General features: G+C 33.5%; 1 protein-coding gene across 2 annotated transcripts in view; it reads left to right on the top strand.

Moving 5' to 3' along the window:
- The window catches only part of LOC129233677 (alpha- and gamma-adaptin-binding protein p34-like), a 71,705-nt gene that overhangs the window by 26,871 nt on the left and 21,055 nt on the right, over window positions 1-23,779 (top strand). For both annotated transcript variants that reach the window (XM_054867659.1, XM_054867667.1), the window contains exons 2-6: window positions 11,738-11,863; window positions 12,054-12,244; window positions 14,394-14,496; window positions 22,563-22,649; window positions 22,795-22,878. In XM_054867659.1, coding sequence (XP_054723634.1) covers window positions 11,782-11,863; window positions 12,054-12,244; window positions 14,394-14,496; window positions 22,563-22,649; window positions 22,795-22,878 — 547 coding nt within the window. In that variant the 5' untranslated portion in view covers window positions 11,738-11,781. The remainder of the gene's footprint in view (window positions 1-11,737; window positions 11,864-12,053; window positions 12,245-14,393; window positions 14,497-22,562; window positions 22,650-22,794; window positions 22,879-23,779) is intronic.

The following is a 23,779-nucleotide window of genomic DNA, read 5'->3' as shown; positions in this document are numbered from 1 at the left end:
AATAGCAATGTATATGATCTGTTAGTATTTGGTAGTTTAACGGAAGTTCTGGACGTTTTGGATTTTTTTCAAGCGCGTGAAATGCCGGACCTCTCAATTTTTTAAAGAGGCCAAATTGTTGGAGCGCGTCTAGCTGGAGCAAGTGTAATTGAAACATCTCAACTTTTTAGCGTTTCTAAAGGTACAGTATCTAAAGTCATGCTAGTATACACACATCGCGGTAAGACAAGCTTGGCAAAGCAAAACAGTGGAAGGAAAGAGAAGCTCACTAAAAGAAACCGACGGGTGTTTTAGTGGATTGTAGCATCTAAAAAGTGACCAACAGCAGCAAAAGCAGGCGCGGATCCACGGGAGGGGAACTGGGGGAACGTTCCCCCTCCAAAATCCCAAGTGTACCTAAAAATTTTCAGAACAGAATGCAGCACAATTCTTCTGTTTTTTAAAACTTGAACTTCAAGAAAAGCGCCAGGAAAAGCGAGGAGAGAATTGCAATAGCAGATTCAAATAGGAGAACTGTGGGAATGTCCCCCCCCCCTCCTCAAAAAAATTCCAAGTGTGCCTAAAACAGTTCAGGAAACAGGAGTACAGAATTTTTTTCCCGTTTTTAGAACGTGAACTTAGATATCGGGAAAAGCAATTAGACAACAGCAGAAGCAGATCAACGGAGGGGAACTGAGGGAATGCCGCCTCCAAATCCTATATACCTAAAAATTTTCACAACAAAGTGCAGGAAAATTCTTCTATTTTATTGAACTTGAACTTGAAGAAAAGCTTCAGGAAAAGTGATTAGAAAACAGCAGAAGCGGATCCACGGAGGGGAACTAGAGGAATGTTCCCCTCCCCCAACATATCATGTGCACCTAAAAGGTTTTAGAACAGAGAATAGGAAGGTATTGTTTTATAGAACTTGAACTTGAAAATAGGCTCCAGGAAAAACGATCAGGCAATAGCAGAGGCGGATGGCAGATCCATGGGGGGAAATGGGGGAATGTTCCCCTCCCCCCAAAATCTCACGTGTACCTAAACATTTTCACAACAGAGTACAGCAAAATTCTTCTGTTTTATGGAACTTGAAGAAAAGCGCAAGGAAAAGTTAAGAGAGAATTGCAAGAGCGGATCCAAGGAAGGGAACTGGGGAATGTTCTCCTCCCCCTTCAAAAAAATAAAATCCCAAGTAATCCTAAAACTGTTCAGAAAACAAAGTACAGGATTTTTTTTTTTTTTCTGTTTTTTAGAGTTTGACGAAAGGCTTCGAAAAGTGATTAGACAATAGCGAAAGCGGATCCACGGAGGGGAATAGGAGAAATGTTTGCCTTCCCCCAAAATCTCATGTGCTGTACCCAGGGTTGGCAAGTTTCTGCCGAGGTGGTTAAAACCACTGGTAGAAACCGGTTAAAACCGGCATGGCAAAAACCACTTTCTGCCACATTTGCGGCAGAAACTGGCAAAAACTCACAAAATGAAAAATTAATTCATGATATTGTTAAAACCCCTCCTAACGGACACCACTAAAGGCGGACATCCCTCTTATGCGGAGAATTTTTAATTCCCCAGTTGCAATGCAAATAACATTATTAAATCCCTGTCCTACGGACACCAGCTCTGTTGTGGACAAAAAAAAAAATTCCCGTTAGTGTCCCCATTAGGGGGATTTTAATGTACAACAGAAAATACATGGAAAAAATAATTAATTGTTAACCAAAGCACTGTAAATTTATCACAAAATTATCACAATTCAAAATCAAATGTTACATTGTTGGGACTCTGCAATTGCCTCTTTGAAAAGGTGGTTTCAAAAATCTAAACAGGTTCTCAATTTAATATGCACAAATGAGAAACTTTAGAATATTCTTGAAACAGAAGAGCTAGCAGACAATGCATCAAGGAGCAAGCAATGCTCGTGAAGCTTTCATCTATTGTATAACTGGTCCATCATGTTAGGTGGTAGTAACTGTGGTTGTGGTAAAAATTTGACTAGAAAAATAAGTTTTGAGAAATGGGGCCAATTTGTTTTGTAAAGCTGTGACATTAGGTACAAAATTCTAGGCAAGTAAAATTCTGGCACTTTCTTCTTGAAGCACGTGACATGATAATTTCAATCACAAACAATTTAGAGGAAGCATATGAGTGAGCAAATTACAATCAGTAATGCCAGTTTAATTCTGTATGTCACTCCTCTTTCCTAAGCACCCACGTATGATTTTTTATCCTTTGTTAAATTAATCCAAACACTACGAGCCTCTGCAATTGAAAAGTTCCCTTTCTGAATTAAATCAAGAGCACTAGCACTGGATTTTATTTTTTTAAATGATGAAATGATGTTTAATTTTTTAGTTTACTTAAACAAATATCATTTACTAATTACTTGAGTTATTAAAGACACTTTTAAGTTTCTGCCAGTTTCTGCCGGTTTTTACCGGTTATAACCAGTTTCTGCCACTGGCACGGCAAAAACTAGTTGTTCAAATGGTATGTTAAATTCAAACTTTATCGTTTTACATCGTATTATCCGCGGATTATACGAAGCTTTTTTTTTCTTCAGCCCGATTTTAGGACCTGCGGATAATACGCAGGAAAATACGGTACAAGATTTTTTTTTCTTTTCCTGTTTTTTAGAGGACGAAAGGCTCAAGGAAAAGCGATTAGACAATAGCGGAAGCGGATACACGGAGGGGAACTGGAGAAATGTTCCCCTACCCCCAAATTCTCATGTATACCTTTCGAAAAAGTTTTAGAACAGAAAGCAGGAAAATTCTGTTTTATAGAATTTGAACTTGAAGAAAGGCGCATGAAAATGCAAAGAGAGAATTGCAAAAGCGGAACTAAAGAAGGGAACTGAAAAAGGTCCTTTTCCAAAACACAAAATCCCAAGTAAACCAAAAACTGTTCAAAACTGTTCAAAACACAGAGTAAAACACAGAATGTTCTCCTCTCCCCTCGAAAAATAAAAAGTGATCATAAAACTCTTCAGAAAACAACGTACAGGATTTTTTTTTTACTGATTTTTAGAACTTGACGTAAGGCTCCAGGAAAAGCGATTAGACAGTAGCAGAAGTGGATCCACCGAGGGGAACTGGAGGAATGTACCCCCCCCCCCAATCTCATAAGTACCTAAAAACTTTTAGAATAGAGTGCAGGAAAATCCTTCTATTTATAGAAATTGAACTTGCAGAAAAGCGAGGAGAGAATTGCAAAAGCGGATCCAAAGAGGGAACTGGGAAATGTCCTTTTCCAAAACACAAAATCCCAAGTAAACCAAAAACTGTTCAGAAAACAGGGTAAGGTAAAACCACCAGTAGTTGACATTTTAAAGATTATTTTTTCTGTTTGTTAACATAGCTTGGAGGGAATTCATACTAAGAAGAGCATTTAATAAGTGATAACTGTACCAACTAGTCCCCTATTATAATGCAATAAAATTGGATTAATAAAACGAATGCACATTTTTTGTAATAAAAAAAAAGACATTGGGTTGGAGTCAGGGGCGGCAAATAGGGGGGTCAAGAGGGGCGGTCGCACCCCCAAATTTTTGAGAGGAATGATAAAAAGTGATCAAACTCAATTTACGTAAATCGCCAATCAAAGTTGAAGAAAAACAATCTTGTTGGTTCTCCGTAATGGTTGATGAAACTTGACACATTTCCAGACAAGAGCAAGTATTTTTCGCTTTTTTTTAAATTATTCGAAATTCATCAAGCCTTTACCAGCCTTTTCAGAACAGAAAAAAAACGATGAAGAATCATGGTTAATTTTAACGAAAGACTTAATTTCCTCATATAGGCTAAATATTTCGTTCTTGTGTGCTCAGAATAACGATGGTTATGAGAGGCCCGTAAAGTAGTGTTGCTGCATGATTTTCACAAGAAAATGCCTTGGTATTTTACATTCATTGTTACGCTCATACTTTAAATATGTCAATTTAATGAGTGTTCATCACTTTCTTCTGCTAGAAACACACAGTGTTGCCAGATGGTCAAATCCAGATTTCCCCAATTCCCTACCAATTTTTCCCCAAAAAGTAATGTTTTCTACCAAAATTCCCCGAATTCAAAAATTATTTTTCCACTAATATTTTCAGAAAACAAATCGACTTCCTCTAATATTTTTGTCTCTTGAAATTTTTTTTTTTCCCAAATAACCAAATTTTCTTAGAAAATTCCCCAACTTTTTTTTTTCTTCCCATTTTCGCTTTTTTTTTTTTTTTTGTCTTCTTTATCAATATCTTTCTTTATCTGTACTAATAATAAAGCTGAAAGTCTCTCTGTCTGGATATCTCTCTGTCTGTCAATATCTCTGTTACGTGCATAGCGCCTAGACCGTTCGGCTGATTTTCATGAAATTTGACCTTTAACACATTTAAGCGATTTTTCGAAAATCCGATTTTCTTCTTTTTCTATTCCAATTTTAAGAACATTTTCCTAAGCAAAATTATCATAAGATAGACGAGTAAATTATCAAGCTATCACAACGTGGAACCGTAACGTGGGCAAGATCATGCATTATTTGTAAATATAGAGGGGGAACCAAAAGACCTTTTAATTTTCTACTATGGGCAAAGCCATGCGGGTACCACTAGTCATAAATACAAGCGCCTGACCGAAAGATAAGAAATAGCCATTTTTTTTTTTAGCTTGTATTTATTACTCTGCTTCTGTATGTACATTTAAACTATGATTTTTGTATATATTTATCCAAGAACATTCTTCATCGCATTTATTTTTACCCGTTTCACGTATCAACTAGTTACTCACGCAGAACATTAATGCGAATTCCGTAGCATAACATTCCGCATAATGCGAAATGCGAATTCCATAAAGTTCAGTAAAGCTAAACCAACGCTGTTTGATACAAACAATGTAACTACTACTTCTTGACGTGAATCTAAATACGAAAAAAATTATTTTTTCCTTGAGGTTTTTTTTCCCCCAGGTTTTCCCCAAGAGATAAAAATTTCCCCAAAGAATTCCCCTCAAAACCCATTTCCCCAAAATTTCCCCAGAGAGCACCAGATTTCCCCAAAATGGGGAAATGTCCCCCAATCTGGCAACACTGAAAACACACTTCAGCTGCACAATGCATAGTATGTTTTCATAGATACTTTTTAAAAATATATACTAATTTTTTAAAATTTTTTTGCATTAACAAATATCTTTTCTGGGGGCTCTTTAACTATGCAGTCTCCTCACCCCCCCCCCCCCAATATCATGATTACTTGCTGTTAGCCGATATGTGTTTTGTTTCCATACTGAGGTAATTCGTACTTAAAAAACTTGACCCCCCCCAAATGAATGCTGAAATGCCGCCCCTGGTTGGAGTTGACACTAAACTAAAACGAGAACATCTCATTGTTGACACTTTGTTTTCACTATTTGATACATGCTTTGATACAGAGAAACAGGAATTGCTTAATAAATGAATTCGTGCCTATTACTTGTGTGAATACAGGAATAGCACTGCCGGATCTAGGCAGCAGCAAGCCAATACCCTTGGCTTACCTTTTTTACATAGTCGATACTCTTTGTCACCCCCCCCCCCTCCCAGTTGCCGTGAGACAACTTCTAGGAAGATGTAAATTTACACTATTTCTGTTGTTTTCTCATTGAACCTCGATATAAAATTTCAACGAAGGTGGGTAAAGGTTGGCAGGATTTAGGTTTTGCTTCGGTTCTGAAAAGTTGAAGATCCGGCCATGGAGAAATTTAAAGACAATTATAGAAAAATATAAAAATTAAATGCTTAGGTCATAGGTTATAAGACTATGATAAGTTTACATAAAAAATCGAGTTTGGGGACTGAGTAAATATTTTTCATCGTACTAAAAGGCTCATCGATATGGCACAGTACAGCTTCCCAGTAGTAGTTCAATTTATCGACTTTAGAGCTATTCCCAGTCTCCCAAATTTTCGTACTTGCTTTTTTGCATCTGTTTTCCAGTAATCTTTCAAAATAAGTCTTTTTGAACACAAACCTGTTTAAACTGTCTTTTGTATTCATTTGGTGTAGAGTTCAAAAAATTTAAAGCTTCTACAATTCAGTGGCGCAACCAGAGGGGATGAGGGACCACCCTAGAATGCTGATTAGAATGTTTCTCAAAACCATTTCTTACAATTAAAGAGAATAATAGAACGGACCTTGGAAAAACGAAGTTATTTTAATAAGTTAAAAAAAGAATGACGCGAAAAAATCTAAATTTCTTTGGAAAAGAACCTTGAAATAAAAATTTTCAATCGTGGCGGTTTACTGATCAGTCAATTATATCACCACCATTTTTTTTTTCTTTTTCCTAGTCGGTCTAAAAATAAGAAAGTCTTCATAATTGGGAAGCCCCCTTTACCCCGCCGAAACCTTTAAATAGTGTCTCAAATCTCGTTTTCGGGGCTTGAATTCTGAAAAAATTCCCGGAGAAAACTACCAAATACCTCGCATTCTAAAGACATCGAGAGTCGTTTAATGTTGCTTTTTTGAAGCTTCAAATTTGAAAAATTGCCGAAATCCTAATGTTACCAAATATGGTCTGCAGTCACGTTTTTAAGACATCAATTACGAAAAATTTCCGGACAAGGGCTCGAATGCTTTCGTAAGAGATCTAAAAATGAAAAAATTACAATTTTTAAAAATTTTAAGGGGGAGAGGAGAGCATTTAAATTCTTCGTCACCGAATATCGCTTAAAAACTTCGTTTAATAGGATTTCAATTTCGAAATATTTTTTGGTAAGAACCCCAGAACCTCACTGCTTATAACATTATCAAAGTTAGTCTGTACCTGGGTTTAGGATCTTTAATTTTGAAAAATTGGGCGGTGGGGTAATCGATTTCGATCTATTTTACAAAAACAAAATCGATCTAGGGCAGCCCCCAAAAGTCCCGTCTCTTACCTTACCGTCAACAAATATCGCCTATAATCGCGTTTTTAAAACTTCAATTTCTAAAAATTTCAGCAGAAAGCCCCTCGAATCTTTCCTCCCCGTAACACCATCAGATGCCATCTAAAACTGCGTTCTTAGGGCTAATAATTTCAAAATTTGTCCCCGGACCCCCTTAATCAGTTGGCGAAAATTTTAGGACTAAAAAATATACAAATATAACAATGAAAATAACAGCTTTTTTGAATATTTTCTGAAAATTATACTTGCAGAATTTGTAAAGCAAAAATGTTTTTTGTAAGAAGCTTTAAAAGAGAATAAGTTGTAAAATTCAATTTCTACGGTTATTTTTTTAATGCGTAATTTCATATCCCCCATCCCCCATAAACATATAAACTGCTAAAAAAGTTCCCCTCCCAAATCCATAGTCTGGATCCGCCCCTGAGCAAAAGTGACCACAGAACTCAATCACGATCTGGGTTCACCAGTGTGAGTGATTATAGTTAGTAAGACTCCTTTATAAACTGAACATTTACAGCAGGGTAGAGATTCCGAAACTTTTTTTCCAAGTGTTTCCATTATTTTGATAACTACCTGTATTTATTTCCTAAGTATAGTTTTCAGTCTTAAACATGCATTTTAGCTTCATATTTTTCAAAACTTGCAATTCCACTTTGGCCATCCACGTTAGGCGGCCCTAACGTGATAGATAGCAAAGATAGCTTAAAATTGCGTTTTTCAATCTTCAACATCGAAAGATTCTCAAAGAGAGTTCCTGCTTTTTCCCCATTTTTTGACATCAAATAAGATAGCTTAAAAGTTCGTTTTCGACTGTTTCCTAGGCAACTTTTCTTCCACAGATAGCCTAAAATTGAATTTAGTTTCAAAAAACATTGAAGCTTGGTCTTTGAACCGTGAATGAATTTTATTTAGTAATATTTTGATTTCTGAATAAAAAAGTGGCTTTCTACTTAAAAGGAAGCATAAATGACGATAACAACATGAAATTCTTTATACTTAGAGTCAGGGTTTCTTTCAGGCATCTGTCGGGGGGGGGGGCGGGGGGCGTGTAGGCCAACTGCCCCCTCCCCCCCGCCCCAGAGAAAAATTTGGATTACACTTGTTTTACTGCGTAAAGATTAAAAAAAAAGAAGGAAATTATAGAAAATTCTGAACTGTATTATCGGGAGGAGGGGGGGGGGGGCAGCCTCTGTGGCCTGCATTTTGTCACTGTCGATGGAGAGTCCCTCGCTGTCAACAAACGGTTTATTTTTTTCCCTGGACAAATATGTTTAACTAATTGACGAACAAGATATGTTTCCCCTTTTTATTACCCTCATTCGTTTGTTATTCGTTTATTGCTGTTGTGGTGTTGTGATAGGGATGGGGTGGTTGGGGAACTATGTTATCTATATATTTATCTAGTAGTTAACTCACATGATGCATTGCTGAGGTTTGTGTCGGAACCTTAGGACATGTACTCTGTGGGCACTCATGGTACATCTCGTTGGAAATCAAGTTTCTTGGATAAGGATCATTGTATGGAGGGGGAGGGATAGTGGGTTGTGAGTTATCTTTGGCGGGCTGTAATGGAAATGCCTATAATGTCCATATTCGTTTCTCTTTTATATGATAAATAACATGGTTAGATATTTCTTTCTTTTCGAAAGAAATGTCTAAAAATTCGGCATCTTTTACTACCCTCCCCTCTTTAGGTCATCCCACGGCTTTTAGACTTTCTGAACACGTCGGAAAATCTACGTGGATTTTCTCTGAGAGAGAAAACAACAGATTTATTTCATAATCATTCTAGAACTTGAAGCCCTCTAACGTGTGAACTTGATTAAGTCTCCCTACAGAAGTCTTTACTGTCTTTAACGATCATATTTGAAATCACAGACAAAAACAAATTATTTTGAGGGAAGTTCTTGTTTTTTATTATACATATTTTCTTTAGTTTAAAAATTTATTTACAATAACCACGCATGATAATATTGTATTGTTCGCATTAAAAATTGTTAACTTCATAAAATTTTTTTTTTAATTTTAAGTAAAAGAAATAACTCTTTGAAAGTTTCTCATGCGTAAAATTTGACTATTAATAACTTGTGTTCAAATTTAGTAATATTACACATTTTTCAATCGAAAAATTAAAAATATTTCTTTAAAAACCCTAATTTTTTTATAACTTTAGTTTTAGTTATTTTATTGGTTATTTACTTTTGCTCATATTACAAATCCTTCTTTTGCATGTGTGCATATATAATCGCTAATTTTGGCCCCTTTTGACGTTTAGTGCATATAAATGCATAAAAACGGTATTATTATTATTATTATTTTAAATGCATATTACTGCGTTTTTCAAAAGATTTTTTTTCACTTCTTTCTTCACGAAAGTTAAAAAAAAGAGAAAAAAAAATCGTTTTCAGCGTAATTTTTAGCTTTTATTGAATATTTTTAGTGCATACATATGCATGCATTTTTTTATGATTTTTTAGTACGCATAATCCGCGCTCTAATCATTTTCCTTGTCTTTTTTTTTCCTGTGAAACTTTGCCAGAGTTATTTTTCTTCACTGTTTGAAATTTTCATTTTATTACATGTTATTATTAGTTTTAAGAATTGTAAGACAATTTAATAAAACCAAATTTGACTTCAGAATGAACAATTCAACGAATATTTGTTTCTGTTAATGTGCTTAGTTTTAAAAATTTTTTATTACATGATATACATGCTTCGTTACGTGTTTTATAAATTAAAAAGTTTCCTATGCATTTACAGCGTGACGGAGAACCGTCAATATGAAACTTGATAATATTTTTCTTACTTAGGTTGATCTTGTGTATGTTTTAATGGTTAAGAAATATTTTCATTACTTTTTTTTTTATTTATTTTTTATATTTTCCAATAAACATTTTTGTTTTTCATAATATTGCATTACTGTCAGTCTTTTGATCTGTTATATTTTTATGGGAACGATGTAATGAACCAGAAGTGCTTTTTAAAAATCATATCGTCCGGCCCGCGGACGCATAAAGGGATTTATTTGAGGAGTCTCGGGAAGTCAAACACGATAAGGTAACTTCATAGATTGAAGTTATAAAGTTATTCAGTGTTGCTAATTTTAAATTTATTTCTCGTGGGGGGAGGGGATCCCACTCCTTAAATACGCTCTTGACTCCTCCGAACTCTTTAAGTGCCCCTTCCCCTTAAATACGCCCTTGCCCCCCAATCTTTCAAAGTGCCCCCCACCCTACGAGCAAAAGATCTGAAAGAAACACTGCTGAGAGCAGAGCCTCTTCCCCGTACTGGGATATTCTTTCCCTAACGTCATGAAGTTCAGAATCGTATTTTTAGGACTTCATTATCGGTAAATTTCCAAGGTTGAACCTCCGAATTTCGAAATTTTTTTCTCTAATCCCCTAATTCTATCTCTTTCCCTACCATCGTTCAAGATATCCTTCACTTACCCACACACACAACAGACACACAAATAAGAAGGGGAGAGAGGTCATGACACAATCGAGCAGAGAGGGTCTGGGACTCGCACATGTTTAAGGCAAGAACTTAAAGTAATCGAAACGTTGTTTTTGGTAATCTTTAGTAACATGAGGGAGAAAGTAAGTAACATATGAGGGAGAGGAGCGCATCCGTGATTGCTCTGAACCTTTATTCCTCAAAGAAATTTCTAACTGTTTTAAACTTCGTCTGCTTAAGTCAACCTTAGCTCTTGAAACATGACAAACATTTGATTTTTAGCAGAAACAAGAGAAAGAGTTCTTCTATAAATGTGGTTGAAAACTTCACCAATATTTTGTTATGCAAAAAAAAAAAAAGTTTGTTATGATCAAAGTTGACTCAGATCTGTGAAGAACAAAAAATGGATCAGGAGCAGACTCGGATCTGCGTCCCCGCAGACCTCGGAGTGTGTAGGGGAGGGGTGGCACGTGTTTAAGGGCCCAACAACTTTTTTCCCGCCCAAAAGAGCAATCGCTCACCCAGTCATATACCCCCTCAGAATAAGAGCCTCACTCACTTCCTAAAAAAAAAACACCCCTTAAAACATCCACGCTTTGAATGTCAAAGGAGCAGCCTGCACAGTCGATTCCTTCTCTCCTCGTGCCTTGTATAATGACACGACACATACTCAGGCCCGGATTTATAAGTTTTGGGACCCCTGCAACAAAATCTGTAGTTCGCCTCCACAGAGGCAATCAGTGTATATTGCGACGTTAATATGTCTTAGTACTAGTTTTTTTTTTTTTTTTTTTAATTTCTTGGGCTGCTGAGCCCTTCTACCGCCCTGCGGGTTCTGCGGGTACGCAGATTGGGCCTGCCCATAGAGTCCCTAACTCATACCATAAAGAGGATAGCTTTTTGTGAGTAGTAGTTTATGGGATAAATTCTTATTCAAAACTCCAATAAAATATAGGGGACTCTGCAGCCACTGTCTAATGGCGAATGGAAAACGTAAAACAAACAAATCCGTAACTTATAACTTGCTTTGAAACTTTGTGAATGACATTAATTTTTCATTGTGTTTGTGGGAAGTTTTCTTTTCTATTCTTCTGAAATTACAAGCACCACAAACTGTCTGAAGCCTGTAATTTACCCCGAAGAAAACATGTGGGATGGAATGTTTAACCTTTTTCGATAGTATTGTTAATCACCGCAAGGTAGCGTATTCGATTTGTATAAACTCTGCGGCACTTCATACGTGTCAAAGAGGAGAGACCTAATGCTCTTTTCTTTCGATCTATTATGAATATTAAGCGAAATGTAATGTAACGTAATGTAAAAGTTTCTCTCCTGATAGTAAACAAACTTATCAACGCCTCCTATAAACTAACTCCTATGATTTTGTTTTGTTTTAGGGGTGAGAAATTTTAAAGCGAAGAATCAAAAAATAGTCAGCACAATGAACTCAGCAGCAAGTAAGATAAATGCTGAAGGAGTAATAGTCATTTCGGATGGTATTTCACCTGAGCATATCATTGAGAGTTTGTATTTGCTTTGTGTTCTTTCCTTTACTTTCGTTGTTCTGTTACCTTCTGAAAATAAAACTCTGTTTCTAATAGTTATTGAGTTTATTTCTAAATGAAACGAGTGAAACTTTGTGACATTGATATTTAACTCTATTTTCCCTTCTGATTCTAATTTTTAATTCGATTTTCTTCACCTCTTGTGCAGGAATTCTTGATGTTGAAGTGCTGCCCGCTTCTTCCTTCTATAGTGAAAATATTAAAGGTTATCCATGGAAGTTTGATACGAAATATTACTCTGCTGAAGTCAATTTGTATGCAATAGTTGATAAAACGCCGTTTACGAAAGACTTTGCAGATTCAATAAAAGCTTCTGTTATTTATTTTGATAGTTCTAAGGTTTGAATTTTGTCCTTTTTATTTTGAATTTGAATTACACTAAGATGGGGTGCTTTTCTGTTAAAGATTTGACGACTTATTTCTTTCTACATTGATGGCAATCTTGAAGGAATTGCGATATCAACAATTATATAACCAGCCTAGAATTCAGAAATTGAAGTTGTTGAATGTCACCAAATACAAAAGCCTTCCTTTGCAATAGCGATAAATAAATTAAGTCGCAAAAAATAAAAATGGGCGAAGCAAGGTATGTGTGCCTCTAACAGAAAAGTACCATAATGTTTTAAATTAGAGACGTACCGAGTACTCAGTAATTACTCGGTACTCGGCCAAATTCTGATCAGATACTCGGCCAATACCGAGTAGTTGCAAAAAATTGAATATTGTCCAAGACAGATACCAAAATTTATATTAAAAAAAAAAAGAGCAAGCATTATATTCTGCAATAATTTACAATTAAAATTTATAAGTCAAATTTAAATTTTGAGAATAATGAAGTTTGTAATGCTTCAATGGTATAAATCTTTCTTTTAATGTCCCCAAAGTTTATTAAACTTGTTTATTAAAAATTATGCAAAAAAAGGCAAGTATAGAAAATATGGAATTTTTATATTAAAAATGGATATTTGCTACAAACAAAAATTAGTTATAAAAAATATAAAAATACCTTTGCTTAAAAAATTAAAGGAAATAAAACAATGTTAAAAGCACAGTGTAGGAACACTGCAGATACGTGTTTTGGAAGTTACAAGGAATTCCTTTTTCTATGCACAAAATGGGAGCTCGTAGATTTAAAGGCATCCGACAAAAGTTGGATTTTTTTGTTGAATGTCTTTACCTTCTCTAGCTCACATGTTATGCACTGAAAAAGACATTCCTTGTAAGGGGGGGGGGGGAGCGGAAACGTGTCTGCAGTGTTCTTGCATATTTGTTTTATCTGCTTTAAAAAAATATTTATGTTTGGCGGACTAGAACTATAATTGATTGGTATACAGTGAAACCCCTCCTAACGGACACCCCTCTTATGCGGACAATTTTTAATTCCCCACTTCCAATTCAAATAACATTATTAAACCCCTGTCCTGCGGACACCTCTCGATTGCGGACAAAAAAAATTGTCCTGTTAGTGTCTGCATTAGAGGGATTTTTCTGTAATTTGTTTTAATTCCAACTTGATTAATCATACCTTTTATTTATTTATTTTTAATTTTAAAAATCATTTTTTGGTAAAATTTTTGACAAACAAAATTGTTTATATAATGCGTAATTAAATTTCACCAGGAATTTAGTTTTAAAAACTATTATATGGACAAGGAGGTCTATACTACTATTCCAATAAGTTCAAAATTCATCACGTGTGTCGGTGGTTCTTGTTAAAACGCAATTGGTACTTGGTAACTCGGCCGAGTAGTGAAAGGCCGAGTACTCGGCTACTCGGTACGTCTCTATTTTAAATCTTTCATAATCAAAATTTTTCTGCACCTTCAGAATCTTTGATGCACTTAGTTTTCTTTAGCAAGGGTATTTTCTCTACATAAAACCTAACATTTAACCTAAAATTGCATTTTTTAAAACTTTAATGTCAAAAAATATTCTGCAAGCTGCCCTGAACCCTTCCCTTAACATTATACAGCTTTAAATGTTTTTTAAGACTTAGATTTAAAAATTTTCCAAGAGAGGGCTCCAAATTGCCTAATCCTTAGATTAATGACTAAAGATAGCCTTTGTCTGTAAGATTTCAATTTTGAATTTTCTACGAAGTGAACCCGTGTTCTTCCTTCCCTTCTCTCACCCCTTGTCTAACATTAACAAAGCAGCAAAATTATTTAGAAAAGCCACAATGATTTGATTATCAATTGATGAATAATTGCCTTACTAAAATTATTCGTTTAAAACAACCCTAACTTGATGATTTTCTAAATATAAGTTGAAAAAAAAAAGTGTTGCGGCTTGATGTTTTTAAAGATTTTCAGACACATAAGTTTTTTGTCTCTTACATTCATAATTGCACATGTTTTTTGCCATTTCTTTCCAATTTTGGATTAAAACTGTTTAGTCTACTGCTAAAAATTGTTTTTTGTTTCTTTAATATGAAGTAACATATGCCAAACATAAAAAGGTCAAATGCATTTATAGAAATTATTTATAGGATTCAAGTTTTGAAGACATTCTCAAATGGATTATGATTTATGACAATATACAACCAGAAGTGAGAATAATGGTCTGCAACAACTTCAGTGAAGAATTTCCTGGTATGTTTATTTTGTCTTTCTTTCAATATAGAAACACTCTTGTGTGTGTGAAGTTAAAAATTTAGAAAAAAATTTTCCCCATAAATTTGCTCTCAAATAACTGTTTTCTACAAAGCATCAGGGATCCCACTAGTATTGTCCAACCCTAATTGAATTTCCAAAAATTGTTATTGAGTGAAAATTGTAAAATGCAGCCTGAAAGCAAAATTTTCCTGATTTGCAGCACACTACACTGGCGGCAAAACCCAAGACCATCATTTAGGCAATCGGGGGGGGGAGGGGGGGTATTGCCCCCCTCCTTCAGTGATTTTGAAAACATAATGGCATTAAGCAATTTGCTTTTATTTTTATTCATTATTTATTAATTTTTTTTTATAAATAAAATGCATTATGATGTTGTCAGGTTAGGTTTGCCCCAATTATTGGCTATTTTTTGCCTATATTATCGCCAACTGGGGAAACTTTGGCTTTGTGAATAACTTACCCAACCAACAAAAAGAGATTTTCTGTTTTGTATTAGACATAGAAGAGCGACTATTCCTTATTCCTTTCAAGGGCCTAGTCCAAACAATATTTGCTTGACTTAACTATTAGAGGCCATTCATTAATTATGTAAGGGTCCCGAGGGGGAGGGGGGTTGGAAAAATCTCTATATACCCTTACTTTTGTGTGGGGGGGGGGTCAAGCCCATTATTACGTAATATTTTCCAAGTGGATATTTTTTATTAGAAATCGCGCGGTCAAGTGGTTTGACAGCGATCATATTTCATTTGCGTCTGAAAGGTAACAAACATATTAGGATGAGGTGTTTTTTATTTGTTTTATAGGGAATGAATAGTGTAAAATATAATAAAAGAATTGCACTATGTATGGCATGTTTTATTTTCAATTAGTATCGCAATATATATAAAAAAATGTCGAAAAAACATTCAGTATAGATTTCACCTCTTTAGAAAATATTTCTTTACACAAAAAGGTTTAATGTAATATTGATCCCAGTGTTGTAACATTTGTTATTTTATTATTATAAAAAATGAAATGGAATCTTACATAAAAAAGGGGGGAGGGGTCAAAAATTGCCAAAATCATCCTTACGTAATCAATTAACCGCCCTTACTGGTAGCTCTGATTGAATTTTTCAATCTTTGGGCTAAAGTAACCCCCCCCCCACAAAATAAGACCAAAGATACTCTACTTGACACCATATACAGTAGACGCCCCTTAATGTGATCACAATTGGACAAATGTGATTTAGTAATAAAAACAGATTGATTATAATAAATATTGAATGTTGATTTCACGGACATTTTTAATTCATGTGTTTTTTCAAATGAATGTACTTACCAGAAAAAATATAGTACTGAAGAAAACATCTGGTCGATCATTGTTTGTCTGCTATTTTTACACAGCAAGTCATTTATGCAAGGTGCCCACAAATAACAGAAGACAAAATTCATTTATGCATAATTTGCATTCAAGATGTTCTTTAGTCTTGGCAACACTTAGTAGTTTATATTTAATGCTACGAGCAATAACGCTGACGATATTTTGAATTAAAATTCGTTTTATTCTTTGCATTATCAAGATGGATGCTAAACGACATTTAATTCTGGAATTGCATTTAAAAGGTAAGCGGAATTGTGAAATTTTTAAAAAACTGAAGTATGTATATGTGTTAAAGAGATTAACTGAAAGAACTGTAAAACGGTTTAAAGAAGCAGGTTGTGTAGAAGTAAGGCATAGTGGTGGAAGAAAATGCAGTGTACAAACAAAAAAATTAATAAAATGTGTCCGCGAAAGAATTCGAAGAAATCCTGCACAGCCTGTCAGAAAATTTTCATGAGACCTAAATTTATCAAAAAATATGGCTGGAATCATCACAAAACAGGATTTAAAATTAAAAGCTTACAAGAAAATGACAGTCCATTCCATGCATTAACAGAGAAAAATAAAGTTAAAAGACTAAGAAAGTGCAAAGAGCTGCTGAAAAGACACGCTGCTAATGAGATAATTTTTTCGGATGAAAAATTATTTTTGCCACAAGCATCTCATAATGGGCAAAATTACAGGACTTAGGTATGCAACATCAATGCAGAATATCAGTTCAACTAAAAAAATTGTTCAGAGGTTCCAGAAACCATTTTCAGTAATGGTTTGGGGTGCTGTAAGCAAGAGAGGAAAACTGACCCTTCTTTTTGTTTAAAATGTTGTGAAAATTGACAGAAATTATTATTTACAAAAAGTATTGAAATCTCACATGATTAAAGAAGTCCAAAAATTATTTAAAAAAGGATTCATTCACATTTCAGCAATTTCAGCACATTTCATTGTTCGGCGCCCGCCCACAAAGCGAAGATTGTTCAACAATGATGCAAACAGAATTGTCCATCCTTTAATTCCGCAAAAGAATGGCCTGCATCCAGAACTGATTCTCAATCCACTGGAGTTATATGGGAAATAAATTTAAAAGTCTAAAACCAATGTCCACAATTGAATTGTAACATTTACTACTAAAGATATGGAATGAAATTCCATTCTCTGTTGTGCATGCCACTGCAGAAGCCTTCAGAAAAGATTGTCGTTTGTGGTTACAGTTAAAGGCACAAGAATAGAAACTAATACTTAAACATTGAACAACAATGATGTTACTTTTATTTAACATTCATTTTATCATTATAGAAAAACTTGTATTACAGTAATAAATTTTTTTTGAACCATCAGTTATTTCTGGGCACCCTGTACAACCTTCATAAGCATATTGCTTTCGAAATAGCCCTTCCTCCTCCTTCATCTGAACAGCAGTTGAATCTTTCTCTTCAACGACACTTTTAAGTTCATCGCTTTTGAATCCGGTGTTGAAGCGGTAAGGTCTAAAAGGTACCCAAAAATCAGTAATTTACATTCATTGAGTTTCTAAAAATTTGTTAGTCAAAGTTGTAAATAAAATATTTAGAGTAAGGTCGTCTACTTTTTTCTGGTACCTAATAAGGGTTGTCAGGGTCTAAAAGTTGGCCAAATATGAGTAATTTACTATCATCAAGTATTCACATAAGTTATATTTAAAAATGTATGTAAACATATCACAAGCAGGATGGTATAGAGTTGTCTAAGCAAAACTAGGCCAGTCATAGGATTGCTAGGACTTCAAGTTTCAATGATCTGCAGCAAAGCTAAGTTAGGCTAAGCTTACTGAAAATTTTACTGCACTGGAGGCCTGATGTTTTGATGTCCCAGTATTTTTTTTTGAGTTTAAGCTTATTAGCTTTTGTGTAGCACACATGTAAACTCTTGACAAAATGCAGTGAGGAATTTTTTTCCTTTATTTAGTTGTCATATATTCTGAGCAAAAATAGTTCAAAAGCTCCTACTTTGTTATTCTATTGTCAAAATAGTTTTTTTTAATTGGTTACAGTTGCACAATGTAAATATTGATTTTGTGAAAGATATTGACATCTATTTTTTTTCCGTTGGCACTATTACAAGGAACTGCTTTTTTCCTACCAAAATATGTTTTTTATAGTGTTCTTTCAGATAAAAATGAAAAAAAGAGCTTGAAAAACTGTATGTCGTAAGAAATTGCCATGTTTAGGCTAAGCTTTCAGATTTTTTTGTTACACTGGAGACTTTTTAGGAGATTAAAGTACTTTTGGTTGTTAATACTTTCTAGTACATTTGTGAATTTAAGCTTATTAACTTATGTGTAGCATGCATGTAAACTTTTTACAAAAATGCAGGTAGGAGAAATTTTTTCCTGCTTTTAAGGTTTTCATTAATTCTGCACAAAAGTTATTTAAGATTTTGTACTTCTAATTCAGTTGACAAATTTGCCTTTTAAATGCTTGCATCTGCTGAGCTTATATATTAATTCTTTTATAGATATTGCCATCTAAAGTGACTATCATAATCCTCCACATGAAGAAAGATTTGTTTTCAGTCATCAAAACAAAAAATATGTTCTGTTAGAGGAAAAAATATGTTCTTTCCAATAGTGCTTACAGAATGAAAATTGGTGGCAAATTTGAGCTACAGCACATTGAAAACAGGCTATTTTTCATGTGAAGGATTATGTAAGCTTCTTTTGATGACAATATCTGTTATAGATTAACTTTTAAGTTCTGCAACTGGGGGTGTAACCCATTAAGAAAAGCTATTTTGTCTATAAAATTACAAAGTACAAACAGTTGAATTATCAGGGGTGCTAATGAGCTTAAACTCGCAAACATGCTAAGAACATATTAGAAACCAAAAATACTTTAAGCTTCCAAAACTTCAAGCCTCCAGTATTGATCAAATATTGTGCAAGCTTAGCGCAATTCATTAAGACAGACAGTTCTTCAAGCTGATTTTTTTCATCCTTATCTGAAAAAAAAACATAGTTTAGAGGCTGTTCTTTCTAATGGTGCTAAGGAAAAGAAAATTGAATGTAGTAAATTTGAACTACTTTGCATTGAAAATGCACCAGGGTGGCGACAGATCAGGGAAATCAGGGAGATCAGGGAAAAGTCAGGGAACTTTATTAATCAGGGAAAAGTCAGGGAAATATCAGGGAATTTTGAAAAAATAACAAAAAATCAGGGAAAATTGATTTTTTGAAGAAAGAAATTTTTTTTTTTGCTTTACAAAATTAAGTACTCTTAATTCCCTGCGCATTTTCCGCCAATTATCTGTTCAAAAAAAAAAAAAGAAAAAAAAAGGTAAAATTAATGAGGTGCAATTATACACTGCCGCATATTTGTGCATCTTTTTTCCTCAATGTCAAAGTATTGAATCTTACTTATTAACCACAGGATGAACTTCCTAAGATTGCTTTTGTGTCTGTTAGGTTGTTTATTTTACCTAGCTTGAAATTTCCTTTTACGCTTTCAATCCTATGTAAAATAAACCACCATACAGGCAAAGAGGAAGCCTTCAATTATGCCTTAGCTCCTTTGCCTTTATTCCATTGTCTCAAAGTAATTAGCGTACTATAATCACGATTTCAAGAAGAAATCTTTGGTTTTTGAATTAATTCAATAAAAGCTCAAAAGTTATTACTTCTTCGCGTTTTTAATTGAATTGCTAAAATTGAACTTTCAATTAAAAAAACTTTGTTTTTTGCCGTTATACTATTTGTTGTCACCGCAGATTATAAAGGTTTTATTTTCTTCAGACTTTAGTGATTCTTTGATTTTATAACCAAGCTGTATTCTTCTTTTATATATTTTGAAATTAACTAATTGCTTTTTTTTTCCTTGCATTTCAAAGTTGTTTGTTACAAAAGCAATCTAAGATTTTTTCTCATTACATACTGAAATCATTTGAAATAGAGTTAACTTGTGTACTTAAGAAAATATCTTTATTTTTTTTATTGTTAAAATGCTGCATTCATTCATTAAAACCTACAGTGGCTCCCAAAAGTGTTCGTACACTTTGAAATTTTTTATTAAAAACCAAAGTAACTCGAAACTGAATTCGAATATAAAGTCCAATACTTTTTCACATCATTCCTATGTCATTCTAAATACAACCCATTGGTTTCTTCAAAATATTGACGGATCTTCTTTTCGAAATGGGTCAGAAAACGAAGAGACTGAGAAATAACACGCCACAAAAGTCATCGTACACTCAAACATTTTCGAATAAATTCATGATTAAAATTATCATATGCCGTTTTATTAATATTTTTGCATTATTTTGACCCTTATAACTCATTTGGCTTTAATTTTTTGTTTATTTATTCCTTAATATTGTGCTCATTACTGTAAAATGGCTGGTATTCGTAAAAAACCACAAACGCCATTCAAAATTTGAATTTTTTTTCCCACAGTACCGGTAAATTGGTTTGAAATGTCTCTAAATTAGTTAATTTATTTTTTTGAATAGTAAAGTGCTTGATAAAATGCTTTAAAGACAGGAATCAGACCGCAAACAAGGTAAGAAAAGGTCAACCGGCAAAGTTGACAAAACGTGATCAGAGATTTAAAGTTAAAAAATTTATGAAACACACATTTGAGTGCTGTAAAAGTTTCTGCAGAGTTAAATGAAACATTTTACATTTAATTTTCACCTAAAATTGTTCGCCAAGTTCTCTGATTAGCTGGATTAAATGGGATCTCTTCACGCAGAAAATTTCTTGATCATGCGAAAAGCACTTTTCGTCGCAAAATCAATGATAAATAAGCTTAAAACATTTTATAATTACGTCTTACTTACAGATAAAAATTAATTCAACATTTTTGGTTAAATTGTTGTATAATTGTAAGTAGAAAAAAGAATTAGGAACTTAATCTTAAGAACTTAGTTGGATCAGTTAATCAGGACGGTGGAGGTGTTCTAGTGTGAGGGTGCATATCAGCATGACTAGGACTAGGTAGTTTGGAATTTTTTGATGAAATAATGAATCATGCTGCTCCTTTAAATATTTTAAAAACCAATTTTGAACTCTTAGCCAAAAATTTAGTTATTGAAAACAACTTTGTTTTTTTATCAAGATAACGATAAGAAGCACACAGTTTTCAACTTTTGCGTCTAGTGCCTCGAAAATTGTCCTAAAGTTTAGAAAATACCCTCTCAATCTCCAGATTTGAACTTAATCTAACATATTTGAGATATCTGGAGGCTAGATTGCGAAAATAGGGCTTTGAAACGAAAATAGAGCTAGAAACAGTAAGACTCGATGTGTGGTTGAACACTTACTCAGAAATTACTCAAAAAAAAACAATGAAATATATTCCCAGACGTTTAAAAGGTGTTATGAATACTGCCTGATATTCTACTAATTAATAACTTAATGAAAAGAAAGATTATTCAATAATATATAGACATTTTTAAAAGTGTACGAAGACTTTTGTGCGATAAAATTTCCGGCACTTTTTGGTTTTTGATTTTTTAAAAATTAAGTTTTAAGAATTTTTTTAAACTTTTCATGTAGTTTTGTTAAAAATTTATCATAGATCTTATAATTAAATACCTATTCTGAAATATTAATTCTAACCAATGGATTAGGGCCTATTTCGTTGAAAGTCATAGGTGTACGAAGACTTTTGGGAGCCACTGTATGTTCTTGATTAGAGAAAAGCTCCCTATGAATGGTTGTCAACGGGTTTCATCTGTTTTGCATAAATATGTCAATTAGTTATATAAGAATAACTACATTACTTCTATTCTTTTACTATTACTTGTTATTCTTTCAACAATTATTATACTGTTTGAAAACTTAGAACTAAAATGTAATTGAAATTATTTTGAACTATCATAAATACACATGTTCTTAAAAGTAATTTTAATAGTTTCTTAAATTCTTTTGCTAAGTGGTTTCTGGAAGTAAAGTTTTTTTTTATTTTAATTTTCTATAATCTTTCCATTGTATAAAAATTTAATATACTGTTTTGTAGGTCATTCCCCCCCCCCCAAATTGTCATGTTTTTTTTTTTTTTTTTGAACCATTTTATTAAAAAATGTAGCATCTTTTTAAAATATATCTTTAGTTCAACAACTTTACATAACTTAAAACGTTTAAAATACTGCATTTTATACAAACATACAATGGATTTCAAGTAAAGCAAAGAAAGAAAACCATTATCATTGGTAACGTAAATCAGGGAAATTTGGTGAACTTAATCAGAGAAATCAGGGAAAAGTCAGGGAACTTTTTTTCACAGTTCCTGTCGCCACCCTGTGCACTGTATCCCTTTTTGCCTTCTGAATGAATTTTGTTTTTTGGTAGCAATATTTATTGCGTCGATTCAATGTATCAAACTTTGTGTTCACTTTCATTTGTTTTTCTTTGACAAAAGAAAGCAGTGAAAAAAAAAGAATTTAATGAATTATTTTAATCAAAAATTATCTTAAAATTTAGTACATAAGTATATAACATAAATTTGCATGGAAATCTTAAAAGCTACTGAGAAATGTCAGAATACTTTTGAACAATGTTTGTGACTTTGAAATTACCATAATGTTTCTTCTCATTACTTTCATTATTACAAATTTTATCCAAGTTGTTCTCTTGGTGGAACTGTATAAAACTTACATTGTTAATTAATAGCAGTTATGTACATATTCTTACTGTTATGTATTTTTTAAAGATTTGCTGCGTAAAAATATTCTCTACTGGTGTGCTAAAAATCAGTTTGAACTTGTGGAATTGAATCCTCTTGAAGAAAATGATGAAGGTATTTTATTTGTCTGTTACTGCATGTGATTGAATTAATAGCTGAATGGTAACTTGAAAATTGTTGTTATGTCTTGAAAAATTTTATTTGGCATGGTGTAAAGAGAACTTACATTATTTAAAACTTTTTGCTATAACTTTTTCAGATGACTTAATACCCGACTCAAAAGGTTATGCTAGAATAGTGCAATCTCTGCAAGCTCATACGTGGGAAAACCTTATAATGAAAAGTAATACATTATTTTTCAAATTCTTTTGTGTTTTTTTGACTAAAGTTTGTGTACTGATTGAAATATATATTTTCACGGGTTTGAAATAATGTTCCATTGTTTATAAGCTTTTTCTTTATGTATGTACCGTAGGGTGGGTCGAAAAACAACTTTTTTTAATTTCGATGATGGGTAGTGCAGAAAAGGTGCCTTTGGTGAAACAAAATGCACATAAAAAAATTTGAATCTTTTGCACAATTTCTCGATTTGCCGCAATTGGGTTAAAGTTTTGGAAAAAGGCTGTTTTTTCATGTTTTTAGCCTAAATTAGTAAAAATATTATATATTTCTATTTTCAATGATGAGTTGAGCAGAAAAGGTGCCATTTGTACAGACCAAAAACATGTAATTGATAGTTGTGCAACTGTTTCAACTGGACTGTGCACTTCAGAGTTTCAAGATTGCCAACTAGGGCCTATTACGTAGTCTAGGTGGCTCACAGCTGCCTACTGAACTCTTTGCTTGGCTTAAGTTGTCGAAACCCAAAGATGCCTTATGATGTGTCCAACTGTTCGTTACATGAATTGATTTGCCCTTATGATTCGCCTAAAGAAACGACCAAGGTACGCAGAAGGGATTAAAAAAGTAAATAAAATGGCCAACCTAAGAATTCACAACAATGCTACCACAGCAATGGAAACTGACAAAAACCTAGGTATCAAAACATTGTGATGAGTATTAATTGAATAAATTAAAAGAAGAAATAAGGATCAAGAAATTTAAATATTTAAGGCTCCAAAATTAAAATTCAGGTTAACTGAATACGATGATATGCTCCGGTTTGGTTCTCAACTAATATCAGCAAACCTTGAATCACGGAATGTCTTTCGTCACAAGAAACTGAAACAAACATAGTGTTCGAA

The sequence above is a fragment of the Uloborus diversus genome, chromosome 1, assembly GCF_026930045.1.
Source record: "Uloborus diversus isolate 005 chromosome 1, Udiv.v.3.1, whole genome shotgun sequence".
Classification (NCBI taxonomy): Eukaryota; Metazoa; Arthropoda; class Arachnida; order Araneae; family Uloboridae; genus Uloborus; species Uloborus diversus.
This window is presented reverse-complemented; position numbering and strand designations above follow the sequence as displayed.